This window comes from Oryx dammah, unplaced genomic scaffold (assembly GCF_014754425.2).
Source record: "Oryx dammah isolate SB20612 unplaced genomic scaffold, SCBI_Odam_1.1 HiC_scaffold_28, whole genome shotgun sequence".
In the NCBI taxonomy this organism is placed as follows: Eukaryota; Metazoa; Chordata; class Mammalia; order Artiodactyla; family Bovidae; genus Oryx; species Oryx dammah.
The window spans coordinates 8,039,962-8,054,847 of NW_024070212.1; the positions used below are offsets into that span (position 1 = coordinate 8,039,962).

The 14,886-nt window shown below is 50.8% G+C and overlaps 2 protein-coding genes across 13 annotated transcripts; one reads left to right on the plus strand and one right to left on the minus strand.

Annotated features, from left to right (window-relative positions):
- Positions 1 to 4,414: 4,414 nt before the first annotated feature.
- On the plus strand, positions 4,415 to 10,589 carry B4GALT3 (beta-1,4-galactosyltransferase 3). 4 transcript variants are annotated; one of them, XM_040230056.1, is made up of 8 exons: positions 4,415 to 4,764; positions 5,335 to 5,480; positions 5,856 to 6,130; positions 6,636 to 6,871; positions 7,652 to 7,842; positions 7,951 to 8,073; positions 9,560 to 9,664; positions 9,798 to 10,585. In XM_040230056.1, the coding sequence occupies exons 3-8, from the start codon at positions 5,869 to 5,871 to the stop codon at positions 10,069 to 10,071; spliced, it is 1,191 nt and encodes a 396-aa protein (XP_040085990.1). In that variant the 5' UTR covers positions 4,415 to 4,764; positions 5,335 to 5,480; positions 5,856 to 5,868; the 3' UTR covers positions 10,072 to 10,585. The 4 variants fall into 4 exon arrangements, with proteins under 4 accessions (XP_040085990.1, XP_040085988.1, XP_040085991.1 ...); XM_040230054.1 differs by having other exon boundaries at positions 4,422 to 4,508; positions 9,798 to 10,589; XM_040230057.1 differs by having other exon boundaries at positions 4,432 to 4,508; positions 5,832 to 6,130.
- A 92-nt stretch (positions 10,590 to 10,681) lies between these two features.
- PPOX (protoporphyrinogen oxidase) lies at positions 10,682 to 14,562 on the minus strand. 9 transcript variants are annotated; one of them, XM_040230050.1, is made up of 13 exons: positions 14,346 to 14,562; positions 14,084 to 14,178; positions 13,803 to 13,937; positions 13,552 to 13,683; positions 13,239 to 13,371; positions 12,773 to 12,917; positions 12,474 to 12,664; positions 11,978 to 12,038; positions 11,680 to 11,798; positions 11,487 to 11,597; positions 11,238 to 11,387; positions 10,983 to 11,025; positions 10,682 to 10,900 (listed from the first exon to the last, which is right to left on the minus strand). In XM_040230050.1, exons 3-13 carry the CDS (start codon positions 13,874 to 13,876, stop codon positions 10,758 to 10,760), a joined length of 1,302 nt encoding a protein of 433 aa, XP_040085984.1. In that variant the 5' UTR covers positions 13,877 to 13,937; positions 14,084 to 14,178; positions 14,346 to 14,562; the 3' UTR covers positions 10,682 to 10,757. The 9 variants fall into 9 exon arrangements, 7 of the variants coding, with proteins under 7 accessions (XP_040085984.1, XP_040085981.1, XP_040085983.1 ...); XM_040230047.1 differs by having other exon boundaries at positions 13,552 to 13,667; positions 14,084 to 14,194; positions 14,346 to 14,551; XM_040230049.1 differs by having other exon boundaries at positions 13,552 to 13,667; positions 14,346 to 14,520.
- Between the last annotated feature and the right edge of the window lie 324 nt (positions 14,563 to 14,886).

Below are 14,886 nucleotides of genomic sequence, written 5' to 3' on the forward strand. Positions count from 1 at the left end.
CCTATTTTGTGCTCAAAATTCAGATGTATTGAATATCCACTGTTTGCTGGCCCTTTCCCATACTTCTAATTATCACAAAACCCTTTAAGATGGGTTCACTGTACAGATGAACCCAGAGAGTGTATTGCTCAACATCACACAGCCAGAGATTTCAAAGCTGACACTGTGGGACTTCCCTGATGGTTCAGTGGTTAAAAATCTACCTTGCAATGCAGGGGATGTGGGTTCAATCCCTGGTTGGGGAACAAAGATCCCACATACCTTGGCATGACTAGGCCTGTATGCTGCAACTCCTGAGCCCACACACCACAACTAGAGAATCTGTGCACCACAAGGAAAGACTCCCCATGATGCAACGAAGACCTGATGCAGCCAAAAAAAAAAAAAAAGAAAACAGTTGCTGTTGTACTGAAATCCAGCATTATATAATCATAAGCCTTCACAGGCACATCAAACTCATTAAGTCCAAAGTTTAACTTGTCATCGCTACTGTTTCCCCCAAATTTGCCTCTTCTAAGTTTTGTTTCTCATTAAATGTCCATTGGTCCACATTAGAAATCCAAGATTCATCCTGGAGTCCTCTAACTCCCTGACTTGGCACATGCCATCAATCACCAAGTCCTATTTGCCTCCCCAAAGTTCTCAAAGGTGCCTTCTTCCCTCTGGTCCCACTGAAATTACCTTACTTTGCATGAGTTTCATTTCACTCCTGGGTTTCTGCAGTAACCTTAATAGGTCCCCGCTTCCAGACTTGACTACTCTGATAATGCTCCACGTTTCCACCAGAGCAAACTTCCTAAAATCTCTGTTTTGAGCATTTTAATGCCTTCGTCTTACCCTCAGGATAAAAATCTCTTTTAATGTGGCTTATGGACTCTTTCATTATCTGGCAGCTAGTTACCTCATCAGTCTCATCTCTCATCCTTCCCCTCACCCTATCGTTTAGCTCTACTGATCCATTATTTAATTTCCCCAATGCCCTAATTTATTCCTCATTTTCAGACTACACTATGGTTTTCTTGGTCTAGAACACAATCCATCTGTTAAAAGATAATTTTCAGAAAAGGGTAAAATTATAACTGTCACTCTGTAAAAACTTATTCCGACACTTGTTAAAATGGTAAGAAAGATTTTATTCAGGATTATCGCAATAGGGGTCAACACTGTCCCAGTCAGAGAGAGACTGGATTCAACTCTGAATACAGTTGTTGCTCTTATGGTCCGGAAGTGAGCAACGAGAATGAAGACAGAACATGAAATCTGGGGCAATGGGTCAGGGGACCTGCAGCCTCTACTGGACTAAGGTGCAGAGTCCACTCTGAGTCCAGCTTTTATTCCTAATTGTAGACCACAAGACTTTCTCAGATCTTATCTTTCCCAAGACACATGCTGTTTCAATCACATACTCCTAAATGTCATGGACTACACTGAGAGAGTCCAGATCTCCTTGTTTTTACCCCAGGCCTCTCCCTTCTGGGCTAGTCTTAGGGACAATTAGCAAGTAAACAAGCATCACTGATTCAATGGACATGGGTTTGGGTGGACTCCGGGACTTCGTGGTGGATATGGCAGGTCTGGCATGCTGCCGTTCGTGGGGTCACAAAGACTTGGACATGACTGAGCGACTGAACTGAACTGAACTGAAGCAGTACTTATGCCTGACTCCGACCTGGTGTTCCAAGGTCCATGCTTACATGATCCCAGTCATACTCCCTTTTGGGTCTGGCCTTGGGATTTGTAACAAGGATATTATTCTAAGAAAAACATGAAAGATAACCATTAACATAGTTTCTTAATATATGCTGTTTTTCTAGGTGCTGTTTCTGTGGAGTTTCTCAAGGCTGTGAAAGTACATTATTAGGAATTCCCTCTATATACAATAAGGACAAATGGATATTTATAGCCAATGAGCAGAATGAAAGAGTAAATGGATGGAAAATTACATCAAGGATAAGAAGATTCTTGCTAAACCAACTTAGAATTCTTGCTAAAAGCAGGATAAGGAGATCAGAAATTAAAGGTAAGGGGATTCTTGCTAAACTGATATCGAATTCTTCCTAAAAATGGCTATAGGCCCAAGGATGAGGTCTAAAAGAGGGCTCAGGGGGCCTGTTTAAAATTTGGTCAAGGAGAGACTTTTTGTTAATACACGTATAAAAATGAACACCTGTTAAAGGTTTTGTTTAACTCACAAGGAAACAAGCAGAAGACTCTTGAGAGTCCCTCAGAGAGCAAGGAGATCAAACCAGTCAATCCCAAAGGAAGTCAACCTTGAATATTCATTGGAAGGACTGATGCCGAAGCTGAAGCTCCTGATGCAAAGAGCCAACTCATTGGAAAAGACCCTGATGCTGCGAAGGACTGAAGGGAGGAGGAAAAGGGGATGACAGAGGATGAGATGGTTGGATGGCATCATTGACTCAATGGACATGCGTTTGAGCAAGCTCTGGGAGATGGTGAAGGACAGGGAAGCCTGGCTTGCTGCAGACCATGGGGTCGCAAAGAGTTGGGCATGACTGAGCAACTGAACAAAAGAATAGACACATTTATTCAGGGATACAGAAATATGAAAATGAAGGCAAAACTTTTTCTATAAATTCGGGAGGAGGGGGTTAATTGAACCTCTGTCAGACAACAGAATTTACATTGAGTCAGTTACCTACAGAGTTGTAAAATGGCCATGTGGAAACAGAAACTTATACAACAGAAGGACATGCTATAGACAAGTACTTTAGGTTTCCTGTCATTTCTGGGAAATCTTTCCCAAACTTCAACTTGTGAATGAGGTGCAATTTCTAGGTTATCATATTTATTATACTATATTGTGTGTAACTCCTCCCATCCCCACATAAGAACGTGAGCTTTTTGAGGCAGACACTGTGAGTTATTCAGTTTTCTCAGTGTGATCATCTGCTTCTAAGGATCACAACATTAGAAGCGGGTAGTAGAAGCCACAAGATAAATATATTGCCTATTAGTGGAGCTTCCGTCTTATTCTAACATCTGGGGAAACACATTTTTACATTAAAGCAGACGCTGACCTCCTCTTCATCCTCAGTGTTTTCTTGTTTTATGAACCATTTCTATTTCAAGGCCTGAGGGATACCTTGGGGATACAAAACTGCACCAGAGTGGTCTGCAAAGATGTACTCCAAGCAGGAAACAATTTTGATAATAAGTGGCACTAGGTTGCGAGGGGGGCCATTGACACATTGAAAATCGCATTCAGACCAGCCTGCCCCTCGGTCCCTCTTGGCCCCGAGGAAGCTCCTGGTTGGACCGGCTGTTTTTATAAGTCTAGGGGTGGGGACTGGACATGGAACAACAGACTGCTTCCAAATTGGGAAAGGAGTACGTCAAGGCTACATATTGTCACACTGCTTATTTAACTTACATGCAGAGTATATCAAGTGAAATGCCAGGCTGGATGAAGCACCAGCTGGAATCAAGGTAGAAATATCAATAACCTCAGATATGCAGATAACATCACCTTTATGGCAGAAAGCGAAGAAGAACTAAAGAGCCTCTTGATTCTGAAAGAGGAGAGTGAAAAAACTAGATTAAAACTCAACATTCAGAAAACTAAGATTATGGCATCCGGTCCCAATCACTTCATGGCAAATAGATGGGCAAATAATGGAAACAGTGACAGACTTTATTTCGGGGGCTCCAAAATCACTGCAGATGGTGAGTGCAGCCATGAAATTAAAAGACATTTGCTTCTTGGAAGAAAAGTCATGACCAACCTAGATAGCATATTAAAAAGCAGAGACATTACTTTGCCAACAAAGGTCCGTCTAGTCAAAGCTATGGTTTTTACAGTAATCATGTATGGATGTGAGAGTTGGATCTTAAAACTGAACGCTGAAGAATTGATGCTCTTGAACTTCAGTGTTGGAAAAGACTCTTGAGAGTCCCTTGGACTGCAAGATCAAAAAAGTCCATCCTAAAGGAAATCAGTCCTGAATGTTCATTGGAAGGACTGATGTTGAAGCTGAAACTCCAATACTTTGGCCAACTTATGCAAAGAACTGACTCATTTGAAAAGACCCTGATGCTGGGAAAGACTGAAGGCAGAAGGGGACAACAGAGGATGAGATGGTTGGATGGCATCACCGACTCGATGGACATGAGTTTGAGCAAGTTCCCGGAGTTGGTGAAGGACAGGGAAGCCTGGCATGCTGCAGACCATGGGGTCGCAAACAGTCGGACACGACTCAGAGGCTGAATTGAGGGGTGGGGAATGGAATCCTGCTAGGAGTCGGTCCAGTAGGGAGCAGCCCCCACGCCGGTTTCCAAAGGGTCGAGCCCCTCATTGCCTGCGGCCTGAAGCGAGCCTCACCATCCCCGCGGTGCTCAGACCCTGCGCTCCCCGCCTAGGCGACCTCCCTCCGAGGCCCCGCCCCGTGACGCGAGGCCCCGCCCCCGCGGCGCCCACTTCCAAGATGGCGGCAGCGATTCCTGCCCGGCTGTCCGGGTGGCGGTGATGACGGGCGGCAGGAGGCCAGGTGTGTAGGCTGGAGACGGTGGGGTGAGAGGCCCTGGAGAAAGGTTTGGGAGATTGGGAAGGTGAGAAGTTTTGAGTAAAGGCTGTAAACAGCCTTGAGCAAGGAGGGAGACCTAAGTGCAAGTCCGGACAGAGGCCGGCGGGCTCACTTTGCAAGGTAGAGCAATCTCCAGAGGAGGTTGGCGTGGGATGAGATGAGGCTGCTCCGAAAGAACTGGGCTGTAACCCCTTCCAGACCGCTGACCACGCCCCTCTAGGTGAGCTAGCCCAGGTTCCTCTGACAGGTTCTGCCCAGCCCTCCCTCTCCCTATCTCATTTCATCAATAACCCCGACCCCCACCCTCGCTAGGATGGAGAAAGGTAGAAGAAGGTAGAGGACGCTACCCCCATCCTATTTCCTGCCGCGCTCTGGGGTTGTTTGCTTGCAGCTCCCAGGTGGTCACCTCCCTGCACCTGCGGAGCTAGCTCCCATAAATGTGAAGAACGGAAAGCAGCCAGTTTCTTCCGCCTCCCTGGGTTCTCTTGAGGCCACTTCACAGTCCTGTGAGGACTGCCTCACCCAGATCTCCAGTAGTTGCCCTGTCCCCACTCTCCAAACAGGTTGGTCCTGTTGGGGTGGGGGATGGTTAAATACCGAGTGAATGTGACACGCTATAGGATGGCTGGAGCAGAGCAGGAGACCTAGCACCTCCTGCTCCACCCCTTTTCTCTCCAAGCACTTTCCTTCGCTCGCTTCCCGCTTCCCGAGCTGGGAAGCCGGCTTCACCCTGTTCCTGCCCTCTGCCCCTCTGAGGATGGCTGGCTATCCTTGACCACTTCTGTTCCAGCTGGTCCCAAGATTGCTGTTGGCGTGCTGGATGGAGCCTGCCTCTGTCCTCTGTTGCGTTTCCAATTTTATATAATGCTTCACATCTCTGCTCCCCCGGGACCTCCTGGAGTCCCCATGATCCTGAAGAAGACAGTTTGAATCTAGGTGAGTCTATCTCTCCCCCTCTAAAATTGGAAGGAATGTTCTCCAGGGAATGCTCTGGAATGGCCTTGGGACTTGAATGATGTAAGCATTCTCCGGGGTGGGGGGGTGGGGTGGGGGGACTCAGTAGGTGGTAGGAGCGGTTTGAGGGAGGGGTGGGGGGAGAGTGAAACTTAGGCTGGGAGTGACAGGTGGTGCGGCCTGCCGATGGTTACATTCTATTTCTTTCTGTATCGGTGTGTGCTCCCTTCTGTGACTCTGTTCTTTTCCTTTTTCCTCTTTACCCCTGCTCACCACCTTCATCAATACACAATGATCTCTCTGGCATGCTGCCTTCCTGCCTCCCACCCCCAGAGCTCTCCTCTCTCTCTCATCCAGACCCCAGCACAGGATGTTGCGGAGGTTGCTGGAGCGGCCCTGCACCCTGGCCCTGCTTGTGGGCTCCCAGCTGGCAGTCATGATGTACCTGTCGTTAGGGGGCTTTCGAAGCCTCAGTGCCCTCTTTGGCCGAGAGCAGGAGCCGGCATTTGACTATTCTCATCCCCATGATGTCTACAGTAACCTCAGTCACCTGCCTGGGGCCCCTGTTGCCCCAGGGGGCCTACCAGCTCCTCAAGGCCTGCCATACTGTCCCGAACGATCTCCTCTCTTAGGTGAGTGCAGAAGGAAAGCAGAAGGCAAGGCCAAGGTGTGGGGACAGGGAGGCTTGGACAAGTATGGATGGCAGCCATGGGTCTTCAAACTGGAGGGTCATGGAACTGGAAGGTAGGCTAATGTTGAGATAGAATGGACTCTAAATTTGGAGTTTCAACTTGGGTTCTTTGATTGAGCCACAGCTTTCAATTGCCTGCCCGTTTATGGGCTCTTCATGCCTCAGGGTAGGATTAGGAGTTAGTTGGAAGTCCTGATCTTTCCACCTGCTGACTCTAAGCTTCCAACCTTGTGAGGCAGGGGAGAGTTAAGGAACCCTAAAATAAGGCAGGCTAGGTGAGGAGCCTTCACCTTCCAGACTTTGCAAAGTTGTCCCAATGATGGGGAACTCAAGGTTTTGTGAGATTTCTGAGCAAGCCCCTGGGGGAGCTGAGTCCCAGAATCAGACTGCCAGGGACAGTTCTCCTTGACCTTCCAATCCCTGATCTTGTCATTCCCTCCCGACAGTGGGTCCCATATCCGTGTCCTTTAGCCCAGTGCCATCTTTGGCAGAGATTGTGGAGAGGAATCCCCGGGTAGAACCGGGGGGCCGATACCGCCCTGCAAGGTGTGAGCCCCGGTCCCGGACAGCCATCATTGTGCCCCACCGTGCCCGGGAGCACCACTTGCGCCTGCTGCTCTACCACCTGCATCCGTTCCTGCAGCGCCAGCAGCTTGCTTATGGCATTTATGTCATCCACCAGGTACTCCCAGTTCCCACGCCACTGTGATTTTCTTTTTAATAAGGAAGCCTCAAGCAAATTCCACTCCACTCTCATATAATGGGTCTCAAAATAATTAAAAGAGGGTCAGACTGTGGAACGTAAGAAAGCAGCAGCTTGCACTGCTCTGCCAACATGTTAGCCCCATGCTTCTTCTTAAGGGCATTCCCATTGTCCTGTAATCTTCCATGATTTTTCTGTTGTTGAATTTGGAAGTGGATAGATTTGGGCTAAAGTTCTGGTTCTGCCATTTGTTCCATACGTGACCTTGAGCAAGACACCCAACCTGCTAAAATGAGGCAAAGAGTGGTAACGAATGTACCATCTATTTCACATGGTTGTTGGGATTAAATGCTAAATAATAGCATGTGTGTGTCAGGCACGTGTGTGTTAGTCGCTCAGTCATGTCCAGTTCTTTGCGACCCCATGGACTGTGCCAGCCAGGCTCTTCTGTCCATGGGATTCTTGCGGCAAGAATACTGGAGTGGGTTGCCATTCCCTTCTCCAGGGGATCTTCCTGACCCAGAGATTAGACCCGGTCTCCTGCATTGCAAGCAGGCTCTTTACCATGTGAGCCACCAGGGAAGCCCATTCGGCACATACTGATGCTCGAAAACTTTTTGTTGAATGAGAAAACAAAGAAGTTGTCTTTCTCTTCATCCTCTTCTTCCCATAACCCACTTTGACTTCCCTGCATTCACTTTTATGCTTCTTCTCCATGCCACCTATAGACCTAGTTGGTTCTCCTCCATTATCTTCCAGGCTGGAAATGGAACATTTAACAGGGCAAAGCTGCTGAATGTTGGGGTGCGGGAGGCCCTGCGTGATGAAGAATGGGACTGCTTGTTCCTGCATGATGTGGATCTCCTGCCAGAGAACGACCACAATCTGTATGTGTGCGACCCCCGAGGACCTCGGCACGTTGCTGTTGCCATGAACAAGTTTGGATACAGGTAGAGGGCACGGGAGGGTACTGGAAGCAGGATATTCCACCTGCCAGTGGAAGAAGGAGTGATGGCTCCCAGAAGATGCGTGGAATCCAAGGATCTTTCTTTCCCCAGCCTCCCGTATCCCCAGTACTTCGGCGGGGTCTCGGCGCTCACTCCTGACCAGTACCTGAAGATGAATGGTTTCCCCAATGAATACTGGGGCTGGGGTGGTGAGGATGATGACATTGCTACCAGGTCAGCCTTCTTGCCACCACCTTCTTCCCTAACCCCAGCCTGGATCCCTGTCCTCTAAGACCACCTCTAGCCCTAGTCTTTTAACACTAATTTAGCTCCCTGGTCCTGAAGGGTACCTATTCCTCTCCCTTATCTTTGCAGCCTACCCAGGTCAGCCTTTGCATGCTGCTCCCCGTTCTGTTATCTTTCAGTCCCTTAGACCTGGTTAGTAACATTCCCAGGAGAGAAGACAAGATCAATACAATCAATCCCAATAGTATCATGGGATTCCAGAACTGGAAAGGGGCCTAGAGACTGTTTGGTCCTGCCTCTGCTAGGATTGCATCCAAACCACTTCCTGCAGAGCTGGAAGAGGAAAAGCTCTGCTCCACATAGTCCAGAATCACTTTTTTTAAAAAAGAAAGGGCCTGTGCCATTGGCATGATGCCAGCTTATTTTTAGCATGTAAAACATTTTGACCTTCAGCCTCAGCTGACCCAATTTCATATGTCACTTGACTATTTGGGCTTGATATGCTGGGCCCCTTGCCTCTCCTCCTGCTTTGTCCTCTGGGAAGACATCTCTGTGAATTCTTGTCTTCTGTATGTGTGTAAAGCACCCAGCAATTTCTAAATGTACGTATTCTTTCAGTACCTTCCCCAGCCATCCTCACTTCTTGCTCCTGTGTATCAGAGTTGGCCTTCATTTCTTTCCAGGTCCTGATTTCCTGGTTCCACCCTTTTCTTAAATGTGGGTGGGGGGCCGGAGTGCAGCAGAGCTGAGGCCACTCAACCACTAATCTCAGTAAGAATTGCTGAGCTTGGGTCTGTGGTTCTGTCTTGTCCTACCTTTTTTGACAAAATAGTTCCTCTCCCTGTCCTTTGCAGATAGCAAAGGCAGCTCCTGGGAGCCATTTAGGAAACAGGTGGGAGGTACAAACCTACCTCTGCCAATTGTTTATAGCCCCCAGGGTGCCTGCACTAGGCCCTGAGGATTTGGAGACAACCAGCTTTTACATTGGAGAAGGCAATGGCAACCTACTCCAGTATTCTTGCCTAGAGAATTCCATGGACAGAGGAGCCTGGTGGGCTACAGCCCATGGGGTCACAAAGAGTCGGATACGACTTTGCCTGTGTGTACTGAACTGTAACTTCCTCCAATTTTAAAGGAAAACTGGAGAAGGAAATGGCAACCCACTCCAGTGTTCTTGCCTGGAGAATCCCAGGGATGGGGCAGCCTGGTGGGCTGCCGTCTATGGGGTCGCACAGAGTCGGACACGACTGAAGCGACTTAGTAGTAGTAGCAGTAGTAGCTTTTACATTATCTTCAGCCTTTCCTTCTTTCTCTTTGAGTTTTCTGTTCGCCCTTCCAGTACTTGGCCCTTTATCGAGTTAGTACTTAGTTATTCTTTGCAATTCCTCCCTCGCTGGCCTTAGCTCTGCTTGCTCACCTGTCAGCAGCTTTCTTCCACTCTGGATCCTCCAAGGTGCCCTCGCTTTTCCCATAGGGTTCGCTTGGCTGGGATGAAGATCTCTCGTCCCCCCACATCTGTGGGGCACTATAAGATGGTGAAGCACCGAGGAGATAAGGGCAACGAGGAAAACCCCCACAGGTAAGACGGGAGGGTTGCCTGGCAATTATTAGTGAATCCTCAGGGCTCTACACCCTAGCCAGGCAGCTCCTAAAAGTTCCTAGATTCCTGGCTGTTCCTTTCTGGGTCTCAGTCTCCAATCTCTAACCCTCAGATTTGACCTCCTGGTCCGTACCCAGAATTCCTGGACTCAAGATGGAATGAACTCACTGACATACCAGCTGCTGTCTCGAGAGCTGGGCCCTCTCTATACCAACATCACAGCAGACATTGGAACTGACCCTCGGGGTCCCCGGACTTCCTCTGGTCCCCATTACCCGCCTGGTTCTTCCCAAGCCTTCCGTCAGGAGATGTTGCATCGCCGGCCCCCAGCCAGGCCTGGCCCTCTGCCTACTGCCAACCACACAGCTCCCCATGGTTCACACTGACTTCTTAATCATGAAACTGAATCTTTCCCACTTTAATCATGAAACTGAATCAGAGGGGTTATATTTCCCCACCCTCAGCTCCTCACTGCTCGTAGAGGGATGTAGGGGAACTGAACTTTACTGCTGTGCTGGGGGCAGGGGCCTCTCCTCACTGCTGGACTGGAGCTGGGCTCCTCTGGCCCTGGGGGTCTCTCTTTCTAGGGTCACCTGCCAGGGCTTATGACTGTGAATCCTTGATGTCATGACTTATGTGATGACTCCTAGGAGTCCCCTGCCCATGGGGTAGGAGCAGGGCTGGACCCCAAATCCCTTCTTCTTCCATGGAGAGAAGAGTGATCTGGCTTCTCCTGGGACCTCTGTGAATATTTATTCTATTTATGGTTCCCAGGAAGTGTGTTTGAAGGAAGCCCCTCCCTGGGTACTTTCTGCCAGTAATGGAGTAGCTCCCTCTTTTGGACCTGGCTCAGGGGGCTGGGATTTTGATATATTTTCTAATAAAGGACTTTGTCTCGCCTCTGCTCCTGCTTTCTGCGTCCCAGGCACTCTTTGCCTATCTTTGCTCACCCACCCCCACCTTCTGCCCTTGGATGACAGAAGAGCCAGGCCAAGCCAAGCTTTAGCAACTTTTATTTTCATGGGTGAGAGAATCCCTGCCACCAGGGGCAAGAAGAAGTGGGAGCTGAGGATCAACTGTTAGGTTCTGTGCCCAAGACACGGGCTGCTGCCTGACGCCCACTCTCTATACAATCATTGACAGCAACCCCCTCATAGGAGGCCCCGGCCAGAGTCAAAGGCAGCTTCTGAGCAGCCAGGAATTGGGCAGCTGACTCTGAAAGGAAAGATAAAAGGAATATTACAGCTGGGCGTCTGTTTTCATGGCTCTTCTCAGCCCAGCTGCTTTCTCAACTTACCCAATTTTTGCCAGTGGCCTAATGTATACTGGGGGATAGAGTTCTGTGGAGAGAAAAAGGGATACAGGAAAAACATTATTATTGATATCCCAGGCCTAGGTGCTACGTTCCGTGGGGTCACAAAGAGTCAGACACGACTGAGTAACTGATCAACAACAGGCCTGGATAGACAGTGACAAATGGATCAGTCCCTGCCTCTAAGGCATGCCTCTACTAGGTAGCTGAAGAAGTGTTTACCTTGTGTTACCAACTCACCTTGTGTAGATGGACCAAGCAGTGACTTGGTGGCTCATTCAGTCCTAATTGAGTGGCAGCAGCTTTCTCTGCCTCCTGTTGGAGCAGCTCCTGAGATAAGACACAGCCCCTGGCTTCTAGTGTCTGTAACCAGGAACCTCCCAGCATCACCTAAGGAGGGAAGACGGCACTGACCAGCCTGGCCTTACTGCACTGGGGCAGAGAGGAGCCCTTTGGAAACCCCCACTAAGCACGGCTGCCTTCTCTCACAGTCAGTCTGAGGCCAGGCGGGCTCCCATCCTGCTCAGGGAAAGCAACGGAGTCATACACAATTCCCAGGATAACTGGATCTTCTGAGGAAGGCACCAAATGTCCAAATCCCTGGAGAAAACAAGAGACTGGGTCAGGAGGGAAGGGTTCCAGTTGAGCCCGTGTCTGTCTCGCCTCCTCTTCTGGGTCACACCTGGACAGGCAGACGAGCTCCTCGGTACTGCAGATTCACCACAGCCACAGACACAGCAGTGATGGTGCTCAGGGCACGGGCCAGAGGTGCAGCCTCAGCAGGGAGCAGCTTGCTGAGCACTGGAGGAGAGAGTAGCCTGCCTCAGGAGGCATTCCCAGTGCAGTTTTGGCCACCCTCCTTAGGATAAGACCCCCCACAAGGATAAGCAGTTCAAGGGCATGGTATGGCCCCGTTGGCCCAGGAAGAAGCTAGGCTGCCTCACCCTGGCTGGGGAAGGGGAGGGTGGCTATCCCATTACCTGAAGCTGGAATGGCACTAATAATGTGGTCAGCCTCCAGGCTGCTGTCCTCTAGAGACACCTGAAAGGATGAAAACATTAAAAGACAGAAATCATGGGAATTTTGCCTCTGCTTCCCAGCACCCAAATGGCAAGAGAGAGACTGGATGCTGACTCAGGATGAAGAGACTAACTATGTAGTCAGAACAAAAATCATCCCCCTGTTACTCCAGCAAGTGGGCCAGACAAAAGCCAGTGGGCCAATTTGAAATGTTTAAGTGGAGCTGAGTGGTTCTTTCCTTTAGCTGGGAGCCACTTATATATAAGCACCACTTCTATCCACAGATCTGGATCAGATGGTCTTGGAGGAAGGTCCACAAATAAGACCTAAAAACCTGGGTTAGCCCATATTTAAGCAGCTTCTAGGACAGAAGAAAAAGAGAAACTCCAGTCCTGGAGTTTAAACAAAGATGAAAACTCTAACACAGGTTCATTACAGTCCAGGAGGCTCGCCTACCTTCCAGCGCCCTTCTGCCTGGAGACTGAGCCCACAGACTGGCTGGCCTTGGAGAACACTGACACCCCTACTAGTCAGGTCGGCATTGAGGGCCTGGGGCAATGTCTCCAGCCCTCCACGGAGTGACCACTGGCTCCAGCGCTCAGCCCGAGCTTGGCGAATAAGTGCTGAGTCCAACCGTGGGCCCCGGCCTGCAGAGGAGGAAGCAGAGAAGAATCATTAAAATAGCACTCCTTGCCTCCAGCCCCTCACTCTGGCAGTCCTTAATATCTTCAACCCTTGAACCAACTGCCCCTCACCTGCCCCCAGCAGCAGCCCCAGTAATATGGAACGATGGGTTTGCTCAGCTTGGAAGAGACTGGGAAAGCAGGACCTGATGCTGAGCTCACGGCTGTTGCCTGCAAACACTCCACGGCAGAGACTGTCCATGGCTAGAGACGCCACCTTAAGGGTGAGACTAGGATTAAGAGGCCAAGGAATAAACTGCACTAATTTCCACTAATCTCTGCTTGGTAGGGAATGGGGGCAGCATGGGTTTACTTGGAAAGCAGTCTGGCTACAACAGCTGGATGGGAACGAAGTGAAGGCATTCACCTCAACAGTGAGTTTGGGAGGCTACTGGGTATGAAGAGAAGAGGGCATATTCAGAGGCTACAGAAGAGGCCCCAGTGGTAGGTTTGGGCCCCAGTGGTAGGTTTGGGCCCCAGGGGTAGATTTGCAGCTGGTTTAGAAGGGAGGGATCTGGGGGCTTCTGGGTGGTGTTACCTCAGGACCAAGGCGGCGCTGGGCAAAACTGTGCACAGTCTCATCAGGGTCTTTGCCACGAGGGGTGGTCAAATCCCTCAGCCCAGCCCAGAACAGAGGTTTGGAGAAGGGAGGTGAAGGGCGGAGGAGCCCCCTGCATGGAGGAAGGCACAGTGAAAAGGGAGCTCTGGTTTACCTCCTCAGCTCCAGGGGATCATCTCTATTCGTTTGGCCCCTTTTGCTGGGTGGGCTGACAGACTGGGAGGAGGAAGTGGAAGGGATGTGAGGACAAGGGCAAAGGAGAAGGATGGCAGTAAGGAAGTGATAACATTACCTGATGCCAGAGGGCAAGGCATGCAGAGCACCACCTACATACAGGAACCTGTTCTGGGCAGCTGGATGGTCTCCCCGGACAGGCAACACTTCTGAGTCCAAGCCAAGCTCAGAAATCTGCTCCCCACACGTCCTCAAGAAGAGGATAGATTAAGGAAAGGACTGTCCACCAAATCCACTTGCTTCCCTTAACTCTATCCTCTAGTGAAGGCCCCTCCGCAATCCCTCCCAGGCATCGCACAAGCCACTCACCAGGAGCAGGGTCCGGGCTCCCAGGGCTCCTGCCGGCCGAATTCCTCGAGGTCCAAGTTCAAAAATAGCACCATCTGGCCCGCGTACTGAGCGGATCCAGCCTCCCAGGCGCTCGCTGCCCTCCACCAAGACCACCTGAGACAAGAGGGAGGCACTGCAGCCTACAGCCACAGCCGCGGCGGCATACGCGGTCAGGAGAAAAGGGGGGCGGCGCATTCGCTCTTGCTGGAAATGGGAGAGAAGTATTAAAGGCGCTCCCTCTGGCAGCGTGGCGCACTCACCTTGGGGGGACAGGGGGCCCGGCTCAGGTAGTAACTGGCGGCCAAGCCGCTGATCCCTCCGCCCAGCACGACCACGGTCCGGCCCATGAAGAAACCTGCGGGTGAGAGGCACTACGGCCAGGGTGACTGCAAGCAGCCTGCTCTCCACAAAACCTGCGAGCTCCGCCTTCCACCTCCGGCCATTCGCTGCTTGCGGGGAAACCCAGAGCCGGCCGATGCGGTGGTGGAACTCTGAGGTCCCCTCCCAGGGCCTAGGACTCACCCACGAGGGGAACGAGAAAAATGAGGCGAAAGGAGTTAGCGGTCTCAGCGCATCACCCCGCCGGCGATCCGGGGGGACAGGGGAGGCGGATAAGGGCCACACCCACGCTATCTGCTCGCGCAGGGCTCGGGGACCCAACTGGACGCTGGTGTTCTGGAGCGCTTTCCCTCCCACCCGCATCTAGGCCTAGTGCTTTCAGCCCGCTGCCTCCGCCCCCAAGCTTTTTGGCCTCTCCGACTCCCCGTCCATTCTAGTCTCGCGGACGCTCCAGCTTGTAGAAGGCGGTTCTCTGAAGCTGGAGATTAACTGGTTCGATGCCGGGTTGGAGAGAGCGGCCGCACGGCTCTCCCTTCAGGGCTGGAGCGGCGAGAGCTGAATCCTGGTCAGCATCCCCCAGCTCGAGCTTCCCAGGCCCCACCTAGGGTGAGAACCCTGGAGGGAGGCTCCCAGGAGCTTTGGTTGTAAGGAGAGTAGATAGGGGCACTGGAGGCTGGTCCGTGGGGAGGTGGCTCCATCAACAGCTCCTTGATGTTAGCAACAG

What these genes read in the sequence shown, in the direction of transcription:
- B4GALT3 (XM_040230056.1), top strand. Translation starts at nt 5,869, where the DNA reads ATGTTGCGGAGGTTGCTGGAGCGGCCCTGCACCCTGGCCCTGCTTGTG. An exon ending in CGAACGATCTCCTCTCTTAG is followed by an intron (nt 6,131 to 6,635) that starts GTGAGTGCAGAA and finishes CCCTCCCGACAG; the next exon opens with TGGGTCCCATATCCGTGTCC. An exon ending in ATGAACAAGTTTGGATACAG is followed by an intron (nt 7,843 to 7,950) that starts GTAGAGGGCACG and finishes TTCTTTCCCCAG; the next exon opens with CCTCCCGTATCCCCAGTACT.
- PPOX (XM_040230047.1), bottom strand. Translation starts at nt 14,525, where the DNA reads ATGCGGGTGGGAGGGAAAGCGCTCCAGAACACCAGCGTCCAGTTGGGT. An exon ending in GAGCCCGGACCCTGCTCCTG is followed by an intron (nt 13,668 to 13,802) that starts GTGAGTGGCTTG and finishes TGTGGGGAGCAG; the next exon opens with ATTTCTGAGCTTGGCTTGGA. An exon ending in GAGCTCGTCTGCCTGTCCAG is followed by an intron (nt 11,598 to 11,679) that starts GTGTGACCCAGA and finishes TGTTTTCTCCAG; the next exon opens with GGATTTGGACATTTGGTGCC.